At 40.2% G+C, this 19,327-nt stretch overlaps 8 protein-coding genes across 8 annotated transcripts; 6 read left to right on the forward strand and 2 right to left on the reverse strand.

Annotated features, from left to right (window-relative positions):
• Nucleotides 1–5,455: 5,455 nt before the first annotated feature.
• Nucleotides 5,456–7,765, forward strand: BATDEDRAFT_20617 (uncharacterized protein; the record flags this gene model as incomplete). The annotated part of the gene is made up of 8 exons (XM_006681558.1): nt 5,456–5,519; nt 6,361–6,534; nt 6,637–6,702; nt 6,782–6,876; nt 6,978–7,059; nt 7,156–7,186; nt 7,295–7,404; nt 7,489–7,765. The coding sequence occupies 8 exons, from the start codon at nt 5,456–5,458 to the stop codon at nt 7,491–7,493; spliced, it is 627 nt and encodes a 208-aa protein (XP_006681621.1). The 3' UTR covers nt 7,494–7,765.
• Nucleotides 7,766–8,165: 400 nt separating this feature from the next.
• Nucleotides 8,166–9,398, forward strand: BATDEDRAFT_91564 (uncharacterized protein; the record flags this gene model as incomplete). The annotated part of the gene is made up of 6 exons (XM_006681694.1): nt 8,166–8,249; nt 8,345–8,536; nt 8,613–8,627; nt 8,808–8,965; nt 9,006–9,124; nt 9,211–9,398. 6 exons carry the CDS (start codon nt 8,166–8,168, stop codon nt 9,396–9,398), a joined length of 756 nt encoding a protein of 251 aa, XP_006681757.1.
• Nucleotides 9,399–9,831: 433 nt separating this feature from the next.
• Nucleotides 9,832–10,776, forward strand: BATDEDRAFT_91565 (uncharacterized protein; the record flags this gene model as incomplete). Its single annotated transcript, XM_006681695.1, has 2 exons — nt 9,832–10,044; nt 10,111–10,776. The coding sequence occupies 2 exons, from the start codon at nt 9,832–9,834 to the stop codon at nt 10,774–10,776; spliced, it is 879 nt and encodes a 292-aa protein (XP_006681758.1).
• Nucleotides 10,777–10,932: 156 nt separating this feature from the next.
• BATDEDRAFT_35913 (uncharacterized protein) lies at nt 10,933–12,689 on the forward strand. Its single transcript, XM_006681654.1, has 9 exons — nt 10,933–10,943; nt 11,098–11,110; nt 11,204–11,247; nt 11,345–11,372; nt 11,463–11,629; nt 11,695–11,878; nt 11,959–11,997; nt 12,081–12,240; nt 12,315–12,689. The coding sequence occupies exons 3-9, from the start codon at nt 11,227–11,229 to the stop codon at nt 12,562–12,564; spliced, it is 849 nt and encodes a 282-aa protein (XP_006681717.1). The 5' UTR covers nt 10,933–10,943; nt 11,098–11,110; nt 11,204–11,226; the 3' UTR covers nt 12,565–12,689.
• A 192-nt stretch (nt 12,690–12,881) lies between these two features.
• Nucleotides 12,882–14,070, reverse strand: BATDEDRAFT_13758 (uncharacterized protein; the record flags this gene model as incomplete). Its single annotated transcript, XM_006681526.1, has 3 exons — nt 12,882–13,474; nt 13,545–13,715; nt 13,830–14,070. The coding sequence occupies 3 exons, from the start codon at nt 14,068–14,070 to the stop codon at nt 12,882–12,884; spliced, it is 1,005 nt and encodes a 334-aa protein (XP_006681589.1).
• Nucleotides 14,071–14,778: 708 nt separating this feature from the next.
• On the forward strand, nt 14,779–15,600 carry BATDEDRAFT_27358 (uncharacterized protein; the record flags this gene model as incomplete). Its single annotated transcript, XM_006681598.1, has 2 exons — nt 14,779–15,157; nt 15,239–15,600. 2 exons carry the CDS (start codon nt 14,779–14,781, stop codon nt 15,598–15,600), a joined length of 741 nt encoding a protein of 246 aa, XP_006681661.1.
• Nucleotides 15,601–15,737: 137 nt separating this feature from the next.
• BATDEDRAFT_2915 (uncharacterized protein) lies at nt 15,738–17,451 on the reverse strand (the record flags this gene model as incomplete). Its single annotated transcript, XM_006681513.1, has 4 exons — nt 15,738–16,052; nt 16,119–16,243; nt 16,310–16,586; nt 17,296–17,451. Coding segments are annotated over 4 exons (873 nt in total), but the record flags the coding sequence as incomplete, so codon positions are not given.
• Nucleotides 17,452–18,157: 706 nt separating this feature from the next.
• Nucleotides 18,158–19,244, forward strand: BATDEDRAFT_27360 (uncharacterized protein; the record flags this gene model as incomplete). The annotated part of the gene is made up of 7 exons (XM_006681599.1): nt 18,158–18,215; nt 18,276–18,407; nt 18,473–18,618; nt 18,700–18,718; nt 18,795–18,865; nt 18,933–19,121; nt 19,191–19,244. The coding sequence occupies 7 exons, from the start codon at nt 18,158–18,160 to the stop codon at nt 19,242–19,244; spliced, it is 669 nt and encodes a 222-aa protein (XP_006681662.1).
• Between the last annotated feature and the right edge of the window lie 83 nt (nt 19,245–19,327).

A 19,327-nucleotide genomic window follows, 5' to 3' on the forward strand; every position in this document is an offset into this window, starting at 1 on the left:
ACAAGCAAGAAGGATCAATAAATAAATCCGAAACCCAAAGCCAACTAGGGTTGAACTCTGACATATCCACACTGATCACTAATGGAGAGTATCGATACCAAACGAATACAATTGCACTGTATGGAGAAGGATCACTGCAGTCCTCTCAGCCAACCGCACTTTATAACAGTTTCTACTGCGTGGTAGAAACGAAATAGACAAGCTTAGACTACAACAGAGTCAATATGGCTTAATAGGAATGCATAGAGCATGCGTATAGACTTTGATGCAAGTGGTAAGAGAGAATCAACCTAAAACACCATCCGGTAGGAACGGCTTACCTTGGATGCCCGACAATACACAATTGAACACCATGAGAAGAACTCGCTTCCCATAGAATATATGACCTGGGCAGAGCAGCTAGAGTGGCATCCGGTAAGATATGAATACCGTCATGTTTTTTAGAGTCCACGACATAGTTGGATGACGAGTCGATATAGCATTTGGAAGGATTCTCAAGATAATACTTTGAAACAGGCGGAGTAAGGAATACCAGCAGTGATAGAAGGGTAGATGGGTCCGCTACCTTGAATGGAAAGGGTGGTGCTGCAGTGGGGATTCCATCAGACCAAGATGGTGGTGGAATAGACCGTAATAGCATGCTCGAGTTATATGAATGTCCTTGTGAATGATCTTACTATATATCAACTATCTTCACGTAAAATGGAACACTAAATAAAAGTGCCAAAGTGCATAATAAAGCAGTCAGTTTCATGACATGACTCGTGTCATGTCAATTCAACTTGTTTTGTAAACTAAAAGGTTGTTCTCATCAAAATAAAATCAGTATTTGAACTGCAATCAATGAATCAGACGATCGTATAATCTGTCTAAAAATACTCGGTTTTAAATCATGTCTTGTAGGGTTGTTGTGTTTGGAAATTGTTCAAAAGAACTGTACATACTTTAGAATCTTTTAAACAATGTCACTTTTTAATATTCATTTGATTCTAGGTCTACTATTTCATAAGGATACAAATGTATTGATGAAACACGGTATGTTGACCCAACAACAGTGTCGCGAGGTATATCTGTAGTTTGTTTTAACTCCAACACTTTACTGTCGTATTCACGTGGAATAAAACAACTAAACTATATGATAAATAGTCATGTTGGATTGGTGCTAATCTTATACAATATTGTCTTTTATACTTATTCTTGTACAAAAATAGAAATGTTTACATTTCTGTTCCACATCCTAGACATCTTTTCAACCAACTTTCCTTTAAACATTGGGTGATCGCATAGAAACAACTGTTGCATTATCGAGATATGTTAAACTAGAACATATTTGATAGTAGAATACAAGAGTTTCAATAACAAAATACACTTCCAATAACAACGGATATGTAACGATTGTTTATCCCAAAACAATCACTGCAAGATCAATACAGAAAAGTATTTCATTTTACGTGAATACGACTGTAATAAGAAATGGATTTGTATGGTAGTTTCAAACATTGAAAATGCCCATTACAAATGGTTTCAAATTTTAATCAGATATTGCATACCCAAATCTTAACCTGCTCACCCCAATCATACTCTATTCATGCAATAACCACAAACTCAAGACTGCATTATTTTTAATATAGTGATTCACGACAAAAAATAATAGTTGCATTACAGGATTTGCAGATGACGGCTGAATAATAAAGATGAAATTTGAAAAGCTAGTGGAAACAACAGTTGAATACTGAAACCATGCTTATTTGGATACCTTTTTGCCAAACATCGACTTGAACTGATCATTGACAAGTTTCGTGTCAAAACAGCAATAAAAAAAGTTTTAAAACAGTAAAATAAACCGGGTTAGCAAAACCAGTCAATGATCACTGCAAATCCAATGTCTTTTGTGAATCTCCTCAAATAAAAACATACCATATCTCCGATACTCTGTCTTTTACCGACATTTTTCTTTCCAAATGGCAGCGTAGAGTTACGATTGGCTCCTTGTACTTTGGCACCAATAGCACCAATAGCGCCAACAGTACTTTCAGCAAGTGTGGCCGTGCTAGCACCTACACCTGTCTTGCTCAACACATCAGATGGTTTGGCTTGATTTACATTGCAAGGCTTATTGAGTACACTGTCGGCAGATGCAGATGCTGCAATATTTGATCCCACCAATGGTTCAGTTTGGGATGTACCAGAAAAAATTGTAGTTTGACGCTTCATGTCATTCATCTTGGACATTTCCAACACTCCAGCAAGACCAGAAAGTCCTGGAAGTGTTTTTTCAGACAATAGAGACTAGTTTGCGTTGAATGAAATAGTTAGATTGACCTGATCTTACAAACTATGGTTGTGATATGACAAGTTACCTTTTGTGAAATCAGAGGCAAGGAAGAATCAATTTGAGCCCCAGCTGCAGATTTGGCATTTTCAATAGCCGAGCCAATCGATGTAGAGAGCGTTGGAATAGAGTGGGATGCCAATGTGGCAGATGATGTCACGGACTCAGATGCTGATTCGGCAGCCTTTTCTGCTGGCTTGAGCAACGAAGGTACAGCAGGCTGGGGTTTATCAGTAGCAGCTGTGGGGTTGAGCGATGGAATAGAAGGTAGACTGCCTTTAATGCTAGTCGTAACATTGGATACCGCATCATGGACAGAATTGGTGATGGGAGACAATGCGTGTTCTGCATACGGGATAGACGACATGGCAGGTTTAATGGCTGTAGCAGCTTTATCCACTGCGGTATGAATAGAAGTGGACATTGTAGACATTGCTGGAGCAGCAAACTCGGTCACTTTGGATGAGATCGATGGTGGAATCATCGATACAGCTCCAGCAGCTAAAGCACCAATTCCAGCTCCAACTCCTGCAACTACTGGCGCAGAAACAGATCCAGTGCCTGGAGTTTCAGAAGTGGTCATGGATGGGAGTTTGGAAACTGCTGGTTCGATCGTCAAACCAGTATCCGCATCCTTGGGTAAACCCAAAGCTTCCATAGATGGAAGTTTAGGAACTACTGGTGCAGAAACAGATCCAATGCCTGGAATTTCAGAAGTGGTCATGGATGGGAGTTTGGGAACTACTGGTTCGATCGTCAAGCCAGTATCCGCATCCTTGGGTAAACCCAAAGCTTCCATAGATGGAAGTTTAGGAATCTCAGGGATACCTGCAGACAGAGCAGCAGATGCTTTAGAAGCTTCAAAAGGCACTGAAGCCACATGGGATGGACTGGAGAGTTTTGGAACAGATATGTTTGGGAGTGATGGCATAGAGGCAGCAGTTGATGGAAGTTCTGATAGATCAGGAATCGACGGGATAGCAGAACCAGTTAATGGCATTTTCAAATTACCAGCTTTTATAGTATCTGGTACTCCAGCAATAGCAGAAATGGCATGAGTTGTAGAAGCCCAAGATTCAGATGGGGAGAGCGAAAGGTTAGGAATCTTTGGAGCTTCAGCAGAAACAGAAGTATCAGGAAATTCGAGTATATCTTTGCTAGAGGGTAAAGCCATGACTCCATCCAAGACCTTGACAGGAGCCGCGTCCGAGATTGCAGATGCAACGGCTGGTGCACTCGATCCAACAATGGGAAGGACTGAAGAAAGAGTGTCTTCAGTCGACAAAGAGGAAATTTTAGAAGCATGGTTTGGTAGTTTGGCAATGGATGCTTCAACCTGTGCAATAGGAGAAGCAATGGATGTTCCAGTTTGCGCAATAGGAGAGGTCGCAGATAAACTAGGTAAAGCAGAAGACGTCGTTTCCTTTTTTAAAGAAGTCTCAACAGCAGGAGTTTTGGGTTCAGATTTGCAATGAACTGAATTAAAATAATTAAGCAGGAAATCAGCATCAACAATGGAAACCCGGCAAAGCACTCATTCAAATATGGTGCGCTTCACGTGCACTCGAAAGCTTAAGGTGATGCGACTTACTTGACTGACTATGAATTATCATAGTATTATTAATGTTGCCCAAAGGATCGGTTGTAGTGGAATAGTCTGACGACAGCTGCCAAACCCCATCAACAATAAACTTGAATTCAAGATAGGTTGAATCATCAGGAAGCTCTAGCATGGCAGAGAAACGACCATCATTGCCCTGTCAAGTTTCAGGATGTAAAACAAGTAGTTTCAGTGAATTGGCAAACAAAAACTAAGAAGGGAGTAGTGTTGGACTGCACAGGGTGTTTGGATTTTGATCAGGAATGGCAGCTACCATTTACAACATGACAAATATCAGGGCTACAATCGCTGATCTAGCCATCATTCTACCTGGCAAGCACAACATGTAGCACGACTGCTCCAAATCCAAACCGGAAATATGCACCTGCTACCCATACATTACTGGCATACCCAAACTGCCAAGCATTCCCCATCACATTATTCAACATAAACAGTAGCCAGGGGAAGAGTATGTCCTGCACTCAAGGTGAGCAGTATTTACCTTGATGGCAAAAATGGTTTGTTTCCAGTCATCAAAGTTGCCAGTGATAGTGACCTAGTTAAAATTAGTATGATTAGTAAGAGTACTGTGAATACAACAAGTATCAGTTCAAAGGACTACAAGAACCAAAAAAATAGCCATACTACTGCTTGATACAGTGGTAGACACTGTATCAAGCAGTAGTGATCAGACGTATTGTAGGATAGAGTCGGACCATAGTAGTCTTACAGAATACATAATGATCTCTATAACACATACTACTCAGTGTTTAACCCAGTTGTCAGCCATTAAGATGGCAGACTAACAGAAAGTCTTGATAATGATCATACAGAAACAAGGACAATCATACTGATCAATAGTATAGAAACCAACACTACCTGTTGAGCATTTCCGTCCCAGTAGAGAGTAACATACATGATGAATAAAATAAATGGGTGAAAGTCGTGATTGCTTCTTCACACTCACGGCTAGCGACAAACATGAAACTTGAATTCACAGCAATCCAAGTTATGATTCTTGCATTTGGATTGGCTGTGATGGCCATGAAATGCTTTTCACATGGCATCGTATTCTGAATGTGCATTGAAACAAATTTAAAATACTTGGGCTGATAATACTGTGGACTCCAAATCGACGGTTCAGCAGTCTAGCCATGTCACAGTTGATTTGAGTGAATACTTTCAATCACAATTATAGTCACGCAACATTAATTAAAATGATTAAATGTCAGTTTACTACCCAGTTTGTTACCTAGTTTACTAACCAATATCATGTCAACTCATTAGTCATGTTTGCATAAAAACTGAATCTTTATTATTCTGACAATCCAACTTTAATCATTGTCGAGTTATAGCGCGAGTGTAAGAAACTAAAATAGAATTAATTCAATCTCGGAATCTGATTGCACAACACATGGCAAGACTGCAGTTTCATTCTACGTGAATATGGCTAATATAATTCTTGCTAATTTCAGCAAAACCAAAAATTCAAACTCTGCTTTAGATTCTATTTCCATACTATAATGGCCACCAGCAAGAACGCTTCCTATGACTATCTGATCAAGCTACTGCTCATTGGAGACTCTGGTAAATAGCTTTATACTGTTTATCTTGCTCTTGATATGGGGCTGTTCTTACTGCTGAATGCTAGTGGCTTTTACTGTTGTATTATCAATGTAAAACTCCTTTTTATCTACAATGCTGTCATAAGCTGTAGCTTTACCTGCCGGAATAAGGTGTGGATGCGCTGCATTCACTTGATATCCCACTATGGAACTACTACGGGCTGAATGCAAATATACTCCATGCTCAAGTACTGTAAAGTCGATACTGTTGGTCAATATCCAACACGACACTTGCCCAACTAGTTTCTCAACCCTTGCCGCATCTTAGTCTCGCAATGGACAATATATGGCTTACGTATTTACTGCTGGTTTTTAACCATGCAGTAAATACATGTTCTATTCACCATCCCTTAAGCCTTATTCTGCCCAAAGAAAAGCACAAAGATTTATTCTACTCCCAAATATCAAACTTGGGCTCGTGCCGTATTTTCTGTGGGGTGTAGATAAACGGCTCTAGCATAAACAATTTGCCGTTTCTGATGTGTTGTAACATCTGTTTGTTGGCTACTTTCAATTGCTTTACTGATCTTTTTCTATTGTAACTCTGTGTTTACCAACATTGTTTGCATTCAATGAATTGCCTTGACCTGTCATCAAACTCTTGGAAACTGCAACTACTGTTTATAATCATGTTTATCTGGATTGGTTGAATTGATTTCTGTGGTTCGGACGGCACTATCTGGCTTTTTATTTGTCATTGCTTTACACTTTTGGCTTGTAATGTCATTCACCAATATAACATTGTCTTGATAAATGGAACCATCATGATAAATCCGATTTGGTTTCCTTCAAACTCGATACAGGCGTTGGAAAGAGCTGCTTGCTTCTTCGATTCTCTGACGATTCATTTACGCCATCGTTTATTACAACCATTGGTATTGACTTTAAGATTAGGACAATCGAACTGGATGGCAAGCGTATCAAACTTCAAATCTGGGATACAGCTGGCCAAGAACGATTCCGCACGATTACAACTGGTGTGCACATTGAGTGTTTATTTTGAATTGGACTGCTGTCGAGTTGGATGACTAGCTAATTTTGTGGCGCTTGATGCTTATTTTGTCAATCATACATGATAGCGTATTATCGTGGTGCCATGGGTATTTTACTCACTTACGATGTGACTGATGAGCGCTCATTCAACAGTATGTTGTTTGTCTTGATTTACATTCGTGTTGTACTCGGACATTATTGACATCCAAATCCTTTATACTTGATGTGCAGACATTCGCAACTGGATTCGTAATATTGAACAGCATGCCAGCGAGGGTGTCAACAAGATCCTGATTGGAAACAAGTGTGATATTCTTGACAAAAAGGTATCACCTGTCATTCAACTTGACTGGCTATTGTAATATCCACTTTATTGTCTGGATTCCATCAATTTTTTATCGACAACTTTTTGAATCCTGCAATCTAGGTGATTTCCAAAGAACAGGGTCAAGCTCTGGCTGATGAACACGGCATCAAGTTTTTAGAAACCAGTGCCAAGTCTAATATTGGTTTGTTTTCAAAACACTCGGTCTCATTGTCTTGTTTAGTGACATTCAAATATCTAATGATTGGTTTACTGTATACAAATTCGATTTTATTTTCAGGTGTTGAAGAAGCATTTTACATGCTAGCAAGGTATTGACTGGCTTTAGAATTTCTTAATTATGGCTGGATTGTCAAATGTTTAGTCGAGTCTGGCTTATTTTCTTACTTTGAATACTTTACCACGCTTAAATGTTGCAGAGATATTAAAAAAAGGCTAATCGACACAGCTCAAGAAAAGACTGATTTGAAAACGGCTGGAAATGTCAATGTCAATCAAAAGGGAAATGCCGCTACTGCTGGATGCTGTGGTATGTTTTCGAGTGCTCTTGTTTAAATACATCATTTTATTATGCGTTATTAACCCTACAATGTTTTTTGGCTCTATGTTGTAGGTTAAGTCGTTTTAGTTGAACGACTACTTGATTCATACCGTTGCACTATTCTTTGTTTACGCAAGACAGTTGAGATTCCAAATGTGTGACTTTTGGTCCATCTGTCCATTTATATCTCGGCTTCAGATTGCTTTATCTTTTTTAGTTGAGGCTTTTCTATTTTTCTTTTGCTTTCCTATTTCACCCCTTATTCTCTTAGCTCTGTTTGCTAGATTCAAGAGATCTATTTGTTTGGATATTTCTTTCCACCTCTCCCAATAAATACGTTTTTGCCATGATTGCTATGCTATCGAGTAACACTCTGTTCAAGTCCGAGTTTCATTACAGTCCGTCAATCCGATTTGTCAACATATTGGTTGAATACACGTGATTTAAACTGATACTTTAATATTTGGTAAATCTTGCCGCCCATCCATCCAACAGTAGATAATGCTAAATCCAAGACATGTTAGTGCTGTATACAGCCGAGTATCTGACATTTACGGCCGTGCCGTAAGTTATGACACTACTTTTTAATTGAACTCATGTCCTACCAAAGCGTCATGTTTGCATTCCAGACTACTGACAACGACAATCCTTGATGAATGCACACCTATTGGGATAGGCAGTTTACTCGACCATTTAAAGTTGAATCGAACATTTACTTACCAGAATGGTCAAGACTATCTTGTCGGACTATGACATCATGGAATAACCCAACACTTCAATCTGCTCGTCAAGCACCCAAAGCCCTTGGCATCCCATACGTTATTGAATCATCCGTAAGCCTATGCAGAATCGATAGGGTTGAATAGATCCATCTGATCCCACCCCTTCTCATTAAAAACAGTATGGCTGGATTAACCTATTGTTTTAGGCTAGAGGCGAACGTGTCTTTGATATCTTTTCCCGATTGCTCAAAGAGCGTATCGTGATGTTGAATGGAGAGGTAGACGATTCCGTTTCAGCTATTATTGTCGCACAGTTGTTGTTTCTCGAAGCTGAAAATCCAGAAAAACCCATCTCGTTTTACATCAATTCGCCTGGTGGTAGTGTGACGGCTGGCATGGTAATGTTGTCTGATGCGTAGATAAGCCTTGGGTTGCTGAAAGTCGATTGATTTATATTTTGAATGGTGCATCTAGGCAATCTATGATACGGTATTTATGCTTTGGGTTGATATGGATTGGTTTGAGTGTTAACAGAGTGCTAATGACTGGACCACGTTGCTGTGGATTGAATACTTAGATGCAGGTAGGTTGGTCATGGAGTACTGTTTTAACAAGATACAAGGGGAAAATGATCCTGTAGATCCTAATGCATTTTTTTATTGGAAATAGTATATTCAAAGCCCTGTCGCAACAGTGTGTATGGGTCAGGCATGCTCAATGGGATCGCTTTTACTTACTGCTGGTGAACCAGGACATCGATCTATTCTTCCTAATGCGCGAGTCATGATCCACCAACCTAGGCAAGCCATTATAGTATACACCACTTTGTACGTAGATAGTAGACTGATACCGATTTAAATCATATAGTGGCGGCGCATCAGGACAGGCATCCGACATTGCTATTCATGCCAAAGAGATTTTAGATATTCGAGAGCGGCTAAATCAGATTTATGTTCATCACACTCACCAATCCCTCGATGTCATTGGTAAGTCTTGCACGCTATTCAACAGATTGTATCATAAAAGCTTGAACATTACTGAGTATAACCATTCATGATACATACTCATTCAGTCAACCGGATGGAACGGGATCATTTCATGAGTGCTGAACAGGCACTTACATTTGGACTGGTTGACAAGGTTCTTGAAAAGCGGCCATTCATTTCCATAACAAACACGGCAGAAAGTTCTACTCCAAACAATAGTAAAAAAACTGAACCTAGCAGTACTCCTCAACCCGAACCAGCCAGAAAGCCGTAGCGTTCAAGTGCTTTAGTCATTTGAATCGTAAATAATAAAATGATGATTAAGCATGTGTTGTGTTTGGTATTGTATGAAATGCTTCATCAAACGTGATGGCTAGTGAATATGTATTCTCATGCCATGGGGATTGACTTTAAACAGATCCATGATATCAACAAGAGGATATAGATTCATTCAAGCTTATTTAATTTGGTTGTATTGGTCAATCCCTAATTTAGACTCGGCCACAACATCACGGTGCAAGAACCATTGCAAAGCTGCTACAATACCAACTATAAAATAGCATGAAACAGTATTCAAAACAATACATCGAGTTTATCAATACCGAATTAAAATAAACTGTTGAATCGATTCACCCGTTTGATGGATTATGGTGGCTAGGTTTAAATTACTTTCCACGCTTCATTTTTTTAATCTTTGGTATTATAACATGGCCAAAAAGTTATTGGCAGGCAACGATGTAGCAGAATGGCGCAAGGCGTTGTTTGGATACAACAAGGCTATAACTGCCCTTGCAGCAACCAAAAAGAAGGCAGTATCTGGCATTGACCTTGTACACCTCGACACATGGAAACTCACTCTTGATGCCAATACACTTTACGATAAAGCAACAGTAGTAAAAATCGTTCAATGGAAGTTATTGGTAGGTTGAATGAATGGGTTGTGGGAGTGGAAGTGTGGGAAGTTGTGTTGATGTGGTTTGATTTAGAGAGGAACTTATCGACCGAATTTACTGAATCGGGTCATGTCCAACTCGGTCGAGTCGATCCATTCAGCAATTTCGGCTGCTCAACACCACTTGTTAAAAGTAGGATCTTCGAAAGAGGATCACAAGATGATTTTGAGTGCATTGGAGAGTCTTTCGGAATTGGCGGGAATAGGTCCAGCAACTGCCTCGGCGATATTGTCTTGTATGAGCAGCGCTGTCCCTTTTATGTCAGACGAGGTGATTGGGTCACTACCAGGAACGGATCCAAAGAAATTGAAATACACGTTCAAGCAGTATAGAGAGATACTGGAGACACTAACGGCCAAGTCTAATGCACTCAATAAAGCAGATACTATGGAATGGAGCCCTCGATCGGTTGAACGTGCATTATGGACGTGTCAAGTCTTGAATAACCTTGGGCTAGCATTGGATGTATCTGATGAATCCGTGGAAGAGGCAAAGCATGATGGTAATATTGCATTGGACACGAAAACCGAACTTGCACTTGATGCATCCACTGTTCCTGTCAAGATGGGAAAGAAACAAGACAGTATTTCAGCAACTGAATCTAAACAGAAAAGCGTAGAAAAGCAGACAAGAAAGAGAGTTGCTGATTCAAACCCAAAAGACAAGCAACCTGTTCGTAGATCCGCCAGATATCAATAAACTCGTTGGCGACTAAAGTTGCTAGGGTAGATATAGGGAATGCAAGGTTTTATTATACAGTACAGTCTCTATATTTTTGCAGACTCCATACAACAAGTTTGAATTGAACGAAACTTGAAATCTGTTAATTATCAATTACCGAGTGCATGTCTGTATCGTATTTGGAGGTAGTGCTGTCTTGCTTTATTCTTTGTATAGACAAGTGTCTAAATCAACCCACACATTGACGACTGATTTTGCAATGTGTTCATCTCAACTTGGTGAAACTTGTTCAACGCTTGACCCGACTGTCAAACTCGACCAATTCACTCTTATATTTAGGACTATTTGGATAGTAAGTTGGATATGGTCATGGCAGCCATTTAATAGTCTAGTTTAAATGGAAAGTCGAATCGTTCACTAAAGCATTATATTGGCCAACTATTAGCCATTGAGTCGTTGCCATTGGAGATGGCACGCAATTTCACTCTGGTAAATATGTAGTGCAATATGATATTAGGTTAATTCCTGTAGATTCAAAATGTAGAGACCTTGGTTCTAAAATAAATGTTATTTCAATACAATCTAGATCCACGAGCTAGACTCGACCTCATACGGTATATATTGCACATCTATATTTTACTGCATGCCAGTTTAGACTATTCTCCAACGAATCTAACCCAATGCTTGCTTGGTTCATCTGTTAGAGGTAATGCGTAAAGTCAGATTGGAGACCGATGATTTTATGAGCAATGTAGTCTCATTTACTAAAGAAGAGCGGAAAGCACGTCTTATCAAAATATCGGCCTTGTTCAAATCATGTTTAAAACATGGTCATGATAAAGTCGAGTTGGCTGTGCAAACATATGATATGGTAACATGTTTCAGTGGAAATGCGGGTATAGATCTAGGAGACATACTGATAGTTGAGACATTTAGGTTGATCGACATATCCGGAGATTAGATGATGACTTGATGAAGTTTGAAGAAGAGCAGATGACAGGACCAAAGGTTTTACCTTCTCATTCTCAGCCTAGAGAAGATCCTAGACAGTATAGATCTGAAAAGTTGACTAGGGAAACTGGTTCGTCACGATTATCTCGTCGAGCTCAATCAGGAATAGGTAGTGTGATTTAACAACGAGCCCAGGCTCAGTATTCCGTTGCACACTTTTGAATTGAGATGTAACACATTGTAAAATAGGTCAAGTTGCTTTGCCCGAGGTAGATACACCCACCAAAAGTAAGATCAAATCATTTCGAATAGCATCAAGTTTTGCAAGCTGATTATGTTGTAGTTGATGCTAATTCAACTTGTATCATCAGAACGAAGAGTTCCAGATGATGAACGGCCACCATTGAACGAATCTCCTGTAGCGACACCTGTTTCCAGCACTCCCCAAAAGCCCATTGTAGCGCCAGTACCCAAGCCGTTAGTTTCAGCCGTGTCCAAAAAGTCGAGCATTAAAAGCAAAAAAACATCGACGTAAGCGTACTAGTATATCTGTGACATTGGTACACACGCTATGTGCTAATATTTTTCGTATCTTGACACTGCAGAAATGTGACGCCTGTACCTACACCACCCATGGAAGTCAAGATTGGCAAAGAACTTGTTCCTGTAGATTTAGAAATTGATCCAAACGAGCCAACATACTGCATATGTAAACAAGTGTCATTTGGTGAAATGATTGCGTGCGACAATGATGATTGTCCAATCGAATGGTTTCATTACACATGTGTAGGGTTGACAGATCCAGTCAAGGGAAAGTGGTTTTGTCCAATCTGTGTCGAGAAACGCAAGATATAAAACGATTGCTTTGGATAAACCCAATGTTTTCCATTTACCCCAGTCTGGATGTAGAATAGGTTGGGTGGATACTTTTTCTATATCTTGACTCCTTGAGTCTATTGAAATGAATGTACTTGCCTTTCAATGCTATGTTGCACACATTCTGGTAAAGGATCACAAGACCAACTTATTGGATGATGTGGATTGAAAACTAAAGTATTTGGACAAAATGTGGGTGCAAACCACTACAACTAAAGTACAGAAACAATTAAATCTCAAACAGCTTGCGCAGTATTTTTATATTGCCACTCATTCTACCCTGAGATGGGTTATATTTAAATATCATGGTTCTCCAACATCAATTTAAAGTACTCGACAGTTTCCTCGATACCTTGCCGAACAGAGAATTTGGGCTCCCATTGGATTTCCTTTTGTGCTCGGCTGATATCTGGACGACGCTTTTGCGGATCATCCAAAGTAGCAGGCGTATGGATGATTTTGGCTTTAGGGTTGACCTGATCTCGAATTACCGTGGCAAACTCGGTAATCGTATATTCTTCAGGGTTGCCCAAGTTTACAGGCTGGGTGAAATTGCTATTCATGGATTGGATTAAGCCGTCTACAAGATCGTGAACGTACTGGAAAGAGCGAGTCTGTTTGCCATCACCGTAGATGGTCAAATCGTCACCTTTAAGAGCTTGCATAATAAAGTTACTGACAACACGACCATCGTTAGGGTTCATACGAGGACCAAAGGTGTTAAAGATACGAACAACACGCACATCGACATGATCCTGGTTGGCATATGAATACGTGAGGGTTTCGGCCACACGTTTGCCTTCATCGTAGCAGGCACGAGGACCAATTGGATTGACATGACCCCAGTATTCTTCAGACTGTGGATGGACTTCGGGATCACCGTACACCTCTAATGAAGATTGTTTATAATTGTCAATGAATTGAAGCTCAAGAGAGCCCATTAAAACAATTAAGCTTACCAGAAGTAGAAGTCAGCAAGAAACGAGCCTTGACACGCTTAGCCAGACCCAGCATATTGATGGTGCCCATAACACTAGTTTTAACGGTTTTGATGGGATTGTACTGATAATGCGGCGGAGAAGCAGGACAAGCCAAATGGTAGATCTGATCAACCTCCATCATGAAAGGGTCTAAAAACAAAGATGTATATCAGAACAATGCAGTAATGAGATGAACAGAAACAAGAGTAAATACAAGGAATGCAATTCACAGTAGAATAATAGCGAATTCATAGGCAGACCTACCCACAACATCATGTCGGACCAATTCAAAGTTGGGATGACCAAGCCAGTGTTCGATATTGCGTTTGTTACCAGTGAAGAAGTTGTCCAATACAGTAACCAAATGACCCATCTTCATGAGTCGATCAACCAAATGAGAACCAACAAAGCCAGCACCGCCAGTAACAAGGATACGCTTTTGGTCATTCAGACCAAGACGTTTAATAGCAGGATAAGTCTTTTTGGAAGAGTCGTAGATGAGCATATCAGAAATGGCATCAAAGGATTTCCCAGATACAGGGCCAATATAGAGAGGACGCAGTTCAGAAAGACTTATATTAGTGTTAAACTTGATATGGCCCACGGAGTGAACTTGAGCCTTGTCGGAGCCATGAGTAGTAGTGGAAGGAGTGGCAGGACTGGTGGCAGGGCCAGATATGGGATTAGTGATAGGACGAGGATGAGGAGGAATAGCAGACTTGATATCAACTTGAGGTTCTGGATTGGACACTGGACTAGACTCTGGGTTGGGCATAGCAACAACTTGTTGATCAGGTTGAATGCCGTTTAGGGCAAGTAATAACAGCAACGACGCCGAGAGAGTGGCCAACACCAGCAGTCGCATTGCTCGTGGTTTAGTGAGCATTCGTTTGATAGACATTAGGCCCTGTCTAGCGGATGTCTTTCTCATGGAACTGTTCAATAGCCGGTCATGCTGCTCATGATTATCCATCGAGAGTAGATCTGATGATAAGGAAAGAATGCGATCTTGTGGATGCTGTCTTCCCGCCCAAGCTTCTACCATCCGACATGAAACCCGACTCTCCGTCCATGGACGTTATCAAAGGTAATCCTGGTCTTGCTTGATTGCATTCTCGTCACTAACGTCTCCCAAGAGTCCATCCACCACTTTAAAGTACTAGACACCCGTCATGCCTCACTCTTGAGCACTCTTCACTCCACTCTTGTCTCCATGCACGACCTCTCTCTTTCCCTCGAGCATGCTGCAGATGTCCGTCGCTCTTTGCTGCTTCAACTCAACAACAAGGCATCTGAATGCTCTCATCTTAAAGCCCAACTTGCTTCTGTCTCTGCTCTGCTCGAGTCTGAACGTGTCCTTAGCTCACAACTCCTGCAACGTAATCTTCCCTTGGAAACTGAATTGGCTCAACTAAAATCCGTCCAGGCTGCTGATCGATCCATATTGGATGAGCAGCTCAAGACAATACACAAGCTGACTAATGAAAAAGATGTCGAGACATCTCTTGTTACTAAGCTACAAACTACATTAAAGGATCGAGATGCATTGGTGTATTCACTGCGAGCTACCGCAAGTGATTTGTCTCACGAAGGTCATTCATGTCTTGTATTATCAACTCACTATGTTGTTGCTGGTGCTTCATGACTGACTTTTTGACTGCTGTTTTCTATAGTCCGCCAATGTACCGAGAAAATTCAGTCCATGTCAGTTTTGAAATCTGAACACGCTCAACTAATGTACGATAATACCCTCTTGGCTCAGAAATTGTCCAGATATGAATCAATGCACCATCGAGTTTCACAGTCTTGTGTCCAGGCAGTTGATCACACCTCGTCTCTTAAAGCAAACCATGCTGCCGTATCTGCAGAGGCAGATCTACTTGTCTTTGAAGGCTTATCTGAAGTCGAAAGACCTGCATTCCTAAACGAAGAAGAAAACACCGCTGATAGTGTGTTGCGTCATTTGCATGATCACGTAGAGTCACTTGAGCATCAGCTCCTCACCCCTCATTCCATACCTACCGACTCTCTCTAACTTGTTTATACACTCTTCCGTTTACAGTACCCATACAATCCCATAATATAGGTAAGCTTTTAAACGAGGTACCCCGAGCAAAGATAGTAAAAATGGGATTTTTTGTAAAATATTCAACTCTTTTGAAGCACCTTGACAAACGCTGCCAGATCCACATCCTTGGCTGCTATTGTCACACAGAAAGCATCCGCCAACAGTTCAGAAGGTGTGGGTCGTGTAGCTGGATCTTTAATCAAACTGCGTGCAATAAACAGTTCAAACTCATTGCTAAAGTGTCCCGGTGGAAGTGTTGGCACGGGCTCGTGCACAATATACTCCAGTAATTCAAAAACGGACAATGGTTTTCCATCTGGAGGAAAAGGAAACTTTCCTAAAACTAGTTCCATCAGTGTCATCCCGAGACTCCACACATCCGACTGCACCGAGTATTTTCCACCTTGAATACGCTCGGGCTAAATAGCAACGTTAGATATTGCACAACTCCAGATATAGTATACATGTTTCAAGATTCTACTTACAGACATGTATGCACTGGTACCCACAAAGGTGTTTGCAACAGAGTTGATGAGTTGCCCTGATACGCCAAAATCTGCAATCTTGATTCGGCCAGCAGAGTCTAAAAGAATATTGCTTGGCTTTACATCTAGATAGATACACATGTGAGCAAGCCCATTTTCAGTCAAAACACTGCAGCAACATCATTCCATACCTCGATGAATGATCCGATGCTCGTCATACAGATACACAAGACCCGACAGCACAGCATGGGCAATCTTGCCTGTCACATCCTCGGATACCGGACCTGTTTTTTTGTAAATATTATCGAGTGATCCACAGTTCATAAACTCCATACAGATTGAAATATCTCCTTCGTTAAGAAAAGCGCCATAGAATGATACAATATAGGGTGAATTGCATTTGTGCAAAATTTGTAGCTCGCGGAGAATCTGTCTTCTAACACTGTTTTTGGCCTCGACATGGATAATCTAAAATCATGGTCAAGTAGATGATTCCAAAATGGTCAGATGGGTGAAATCACGTTGGATTAAAAAGAACCATTTCAACACAGCTTTCAAAATGGTATATGCAAATGACATTCAACACAGTCATGCACATTGCCAACATGCCGTTCTGATGAATAGTGGCATGCAAGAGTGACTGTAACCCATGACGTATCCAGTCAAACTATACCAAGCTGTGTTCTCAGTAACCAAAACCCATAGTTTGTGGTCCAGTAATAACCCTCAGAAGCAGAGTTACAGCAGTGATGAGTGATATCTGACAATGATAGTGCAAGACAATATCTGGATGGAACAAGAGTTGTAATTGAATGCCAATCCGTGCTGATCTAAATAGATTGGATGGAATTGAATTTTAACTATTGCAAATAGCTAAAGCAATCAACAGTCCAACCATATAGTTTATCCATTAGACTCGAAGCAGCGTTTTTATAGCAGTGGTGCTGTTTCTACCAAACGGCAAAATAGAGTCTGGTAGTGGCAGCCCCTGGTATAAAGACTGGATGTTCACATACACTCGCACAATCAGATATGAGTAGTGCTCCAAATCCGGATAGCTATAATAGAAAGAGTACAAAACCAACCGATACAAAACTGATGGGATCCAATTCCCTCAAGCAACAGCCAGCATTCAAGGTTCCAGTCTACACAAGCCTAAACCAACAGATAGATCTACCTTGCGAGCCATGATGGTATTTGAAGGCTTATGAAGAACCTTTGAAACCGTTCCACCCGAACCAGAGCCCAGCTCTTGCAATATTTGAATATCATCTGCTTTGAGATCCAACTGTAGGTTTTTTGGGATAGAAAGGTCAGCAAGTTGTGGAGCAAGAACAGAAGAAGGAGACTCTATTTCCTGGCCAGGCACACCGACACCACCGGGAGTGATGTTTCCCTGCTTTAGATTAAGTCGTACAGGCTTAGGTTTGCGAACAGCAGCAGGAGATGCCATTGAGTTGGAAGTAAAGTCCGATGCAATGGGTAACGAGTCGCAATGAAAAGTTTTGGTCGTTATTCACGTAAAATGAAACACTTGTATTTCTCTTAATCACTGCTTTGGAATAGAGTTGAATGTTGTTTTTCTATTGTAGATTGACAGTGTCGTGCAGTACAAATTATGTTTTTATTGTACGATTATCAAATATTGAGTTTGATTGTCATTCATTTTTATATTCTAAACTCACATTTACGCTCTATCCAACAACAAAAATCGTATTAATTCAACTCTAATATTTAAACCCATTTATTACACTTTTGGTTACATTTTACGTGAATACAACTGGAATTGACAACTCGAATATTTTCACAATCGATATCAGTGGCTTTCATAATAAAACTGCCGAGTTTCACTTTTACATTCTACTCGAGCCACTTGCACTTGATAAAACTGTTTTGGATTTCAAATGTCAAAGCATTCAAGTTGGTTGCATATCAACTGATTATTCATCTGAATTCAAAAGTCATGTTTTGAATTCCTACAAGATTTGCATTTCAATTAGATATTCAACTTTCCACTTGTTCAGACCTTGACTAAAAGAATGACTCGTGCTGCAACACAATCCAAATCTCAAGCCCAAGAAGATTCTGATTGCAAGTGTCTTGTATCTTGATTCTTGTTTGTTTCTACGCTAACCATCCAAGCTTATCTTGGTTTAGATCAAACTGTTATTGTAGCCTATCTGAAGAAACAAAACCGACCTTACAATGCTACAGATATCTTTAATAATCTTAAAGGATCGATTGCAAAAGCATCGGTCATCAAGTCACTGGCTACAACTGCTGATCAAAGTAAACTCATGTCTCCCTCTTTCCAACACGCTTACATCATTCTAATGTTCCATGTTGATAAATAGAACTCATCTTGTCCAAGACATATGGAAAACAAATTATTTATGCTCCGATTCAGAACCATGAAACATCTGCTGATATTGAGGATATGGTTGAACTAGAAGCTGCACTTGAAACTGCTTTAAAAGATCTGGCTCTGCATCGTGAGATAGTAAGCGCGTATCTCACATTTGGTTCTATCGTCCTGTAATACACTACACATCATGACTTATACAATGACATGTTTGTTTAGTTGAAAGGATTGAATAATGGTGTGTGTTGATCATTGCGTCATATCTATTGTTGTCTTGAATCTGCATAGGGCTGAGATTCACTTTGGATCTTTAGAATTGGCAATCCTGACAAAGTCTCCAACAACCCATGACATGCAAGTAGCCGTAGAATCTTTTACCCAAAAGGTTAGTTTATTTACTGGAATGATAATAACCGAATGGGTTGCAGTTAATAGCATGCGTGGTGGTGTAGAACCAAATTCTTGATGATCGACTTCAAGTTCTATCAAGCGGTCAACAACTTGTACCACCCAAACAAATCCAGATGATAAAGTCTCAGTACATTGCCTACAGACAGGAATGGAAATATCGATACAAGATGTTTAAAAATGCATGGACTCAAATTTATGATGGATCGCGCAATGAAGAACAAAAACTCATGGTAAATAGGCTGTATCCATATACTGCTATAACTTTAGATGAACTCATTTCTTTTTGCTTGGCGTTGTAGTCCATTATCGGAATCGAAACTGATGCCGATGTAGGCGTCAAATATGAAGAATAAAATCAGGGTATTCATTGTTTCATCCTTGGCAAAGAAATCAATTTTATAGTATAAACTAGACAAAAATATACCTTTTCCAATAT

Source organism: Batrachochytrium dendrobatidis (assembly GCF_000203795.2).
Source record: "Batrachochytrium dendrobatidis JAM81 unplaced genomic scaffold BATDEscaffold_13, whole genome shotgun sequence".
In the NCBI taxonomy this organism is placed as follows: domain Eukaryota; kingdom Fungi; phylum Chytridiomycota; class Chytridiomycetes; order Rhizophydiales; genus Batrachochytrium; species Batrachochytrium dendrobatidis.

Bases quoted from the DNA above. Each gene is read 5' to 3' on its own strand.
- BATDEDRAFT_35913 (XM_006681654.1), top strand. From the start codon at position 11,227: ATGGCACGCAATTTCACTCTG. The intron at 11,998-12,080 runs GTAAGATCAAAT...TTGTATCATCAG, and splicing joins GGTAGATACACCCACCAAAA to AACGAAGAGTTCCAGATGAT. The intron at 12,241-12,314 runs GTAAGCGTACTA...TTGACACTGCAG, and splicing joins AAAAGCAAAAAAACATCGAC to AAATGTGACGCCTGTACCTA.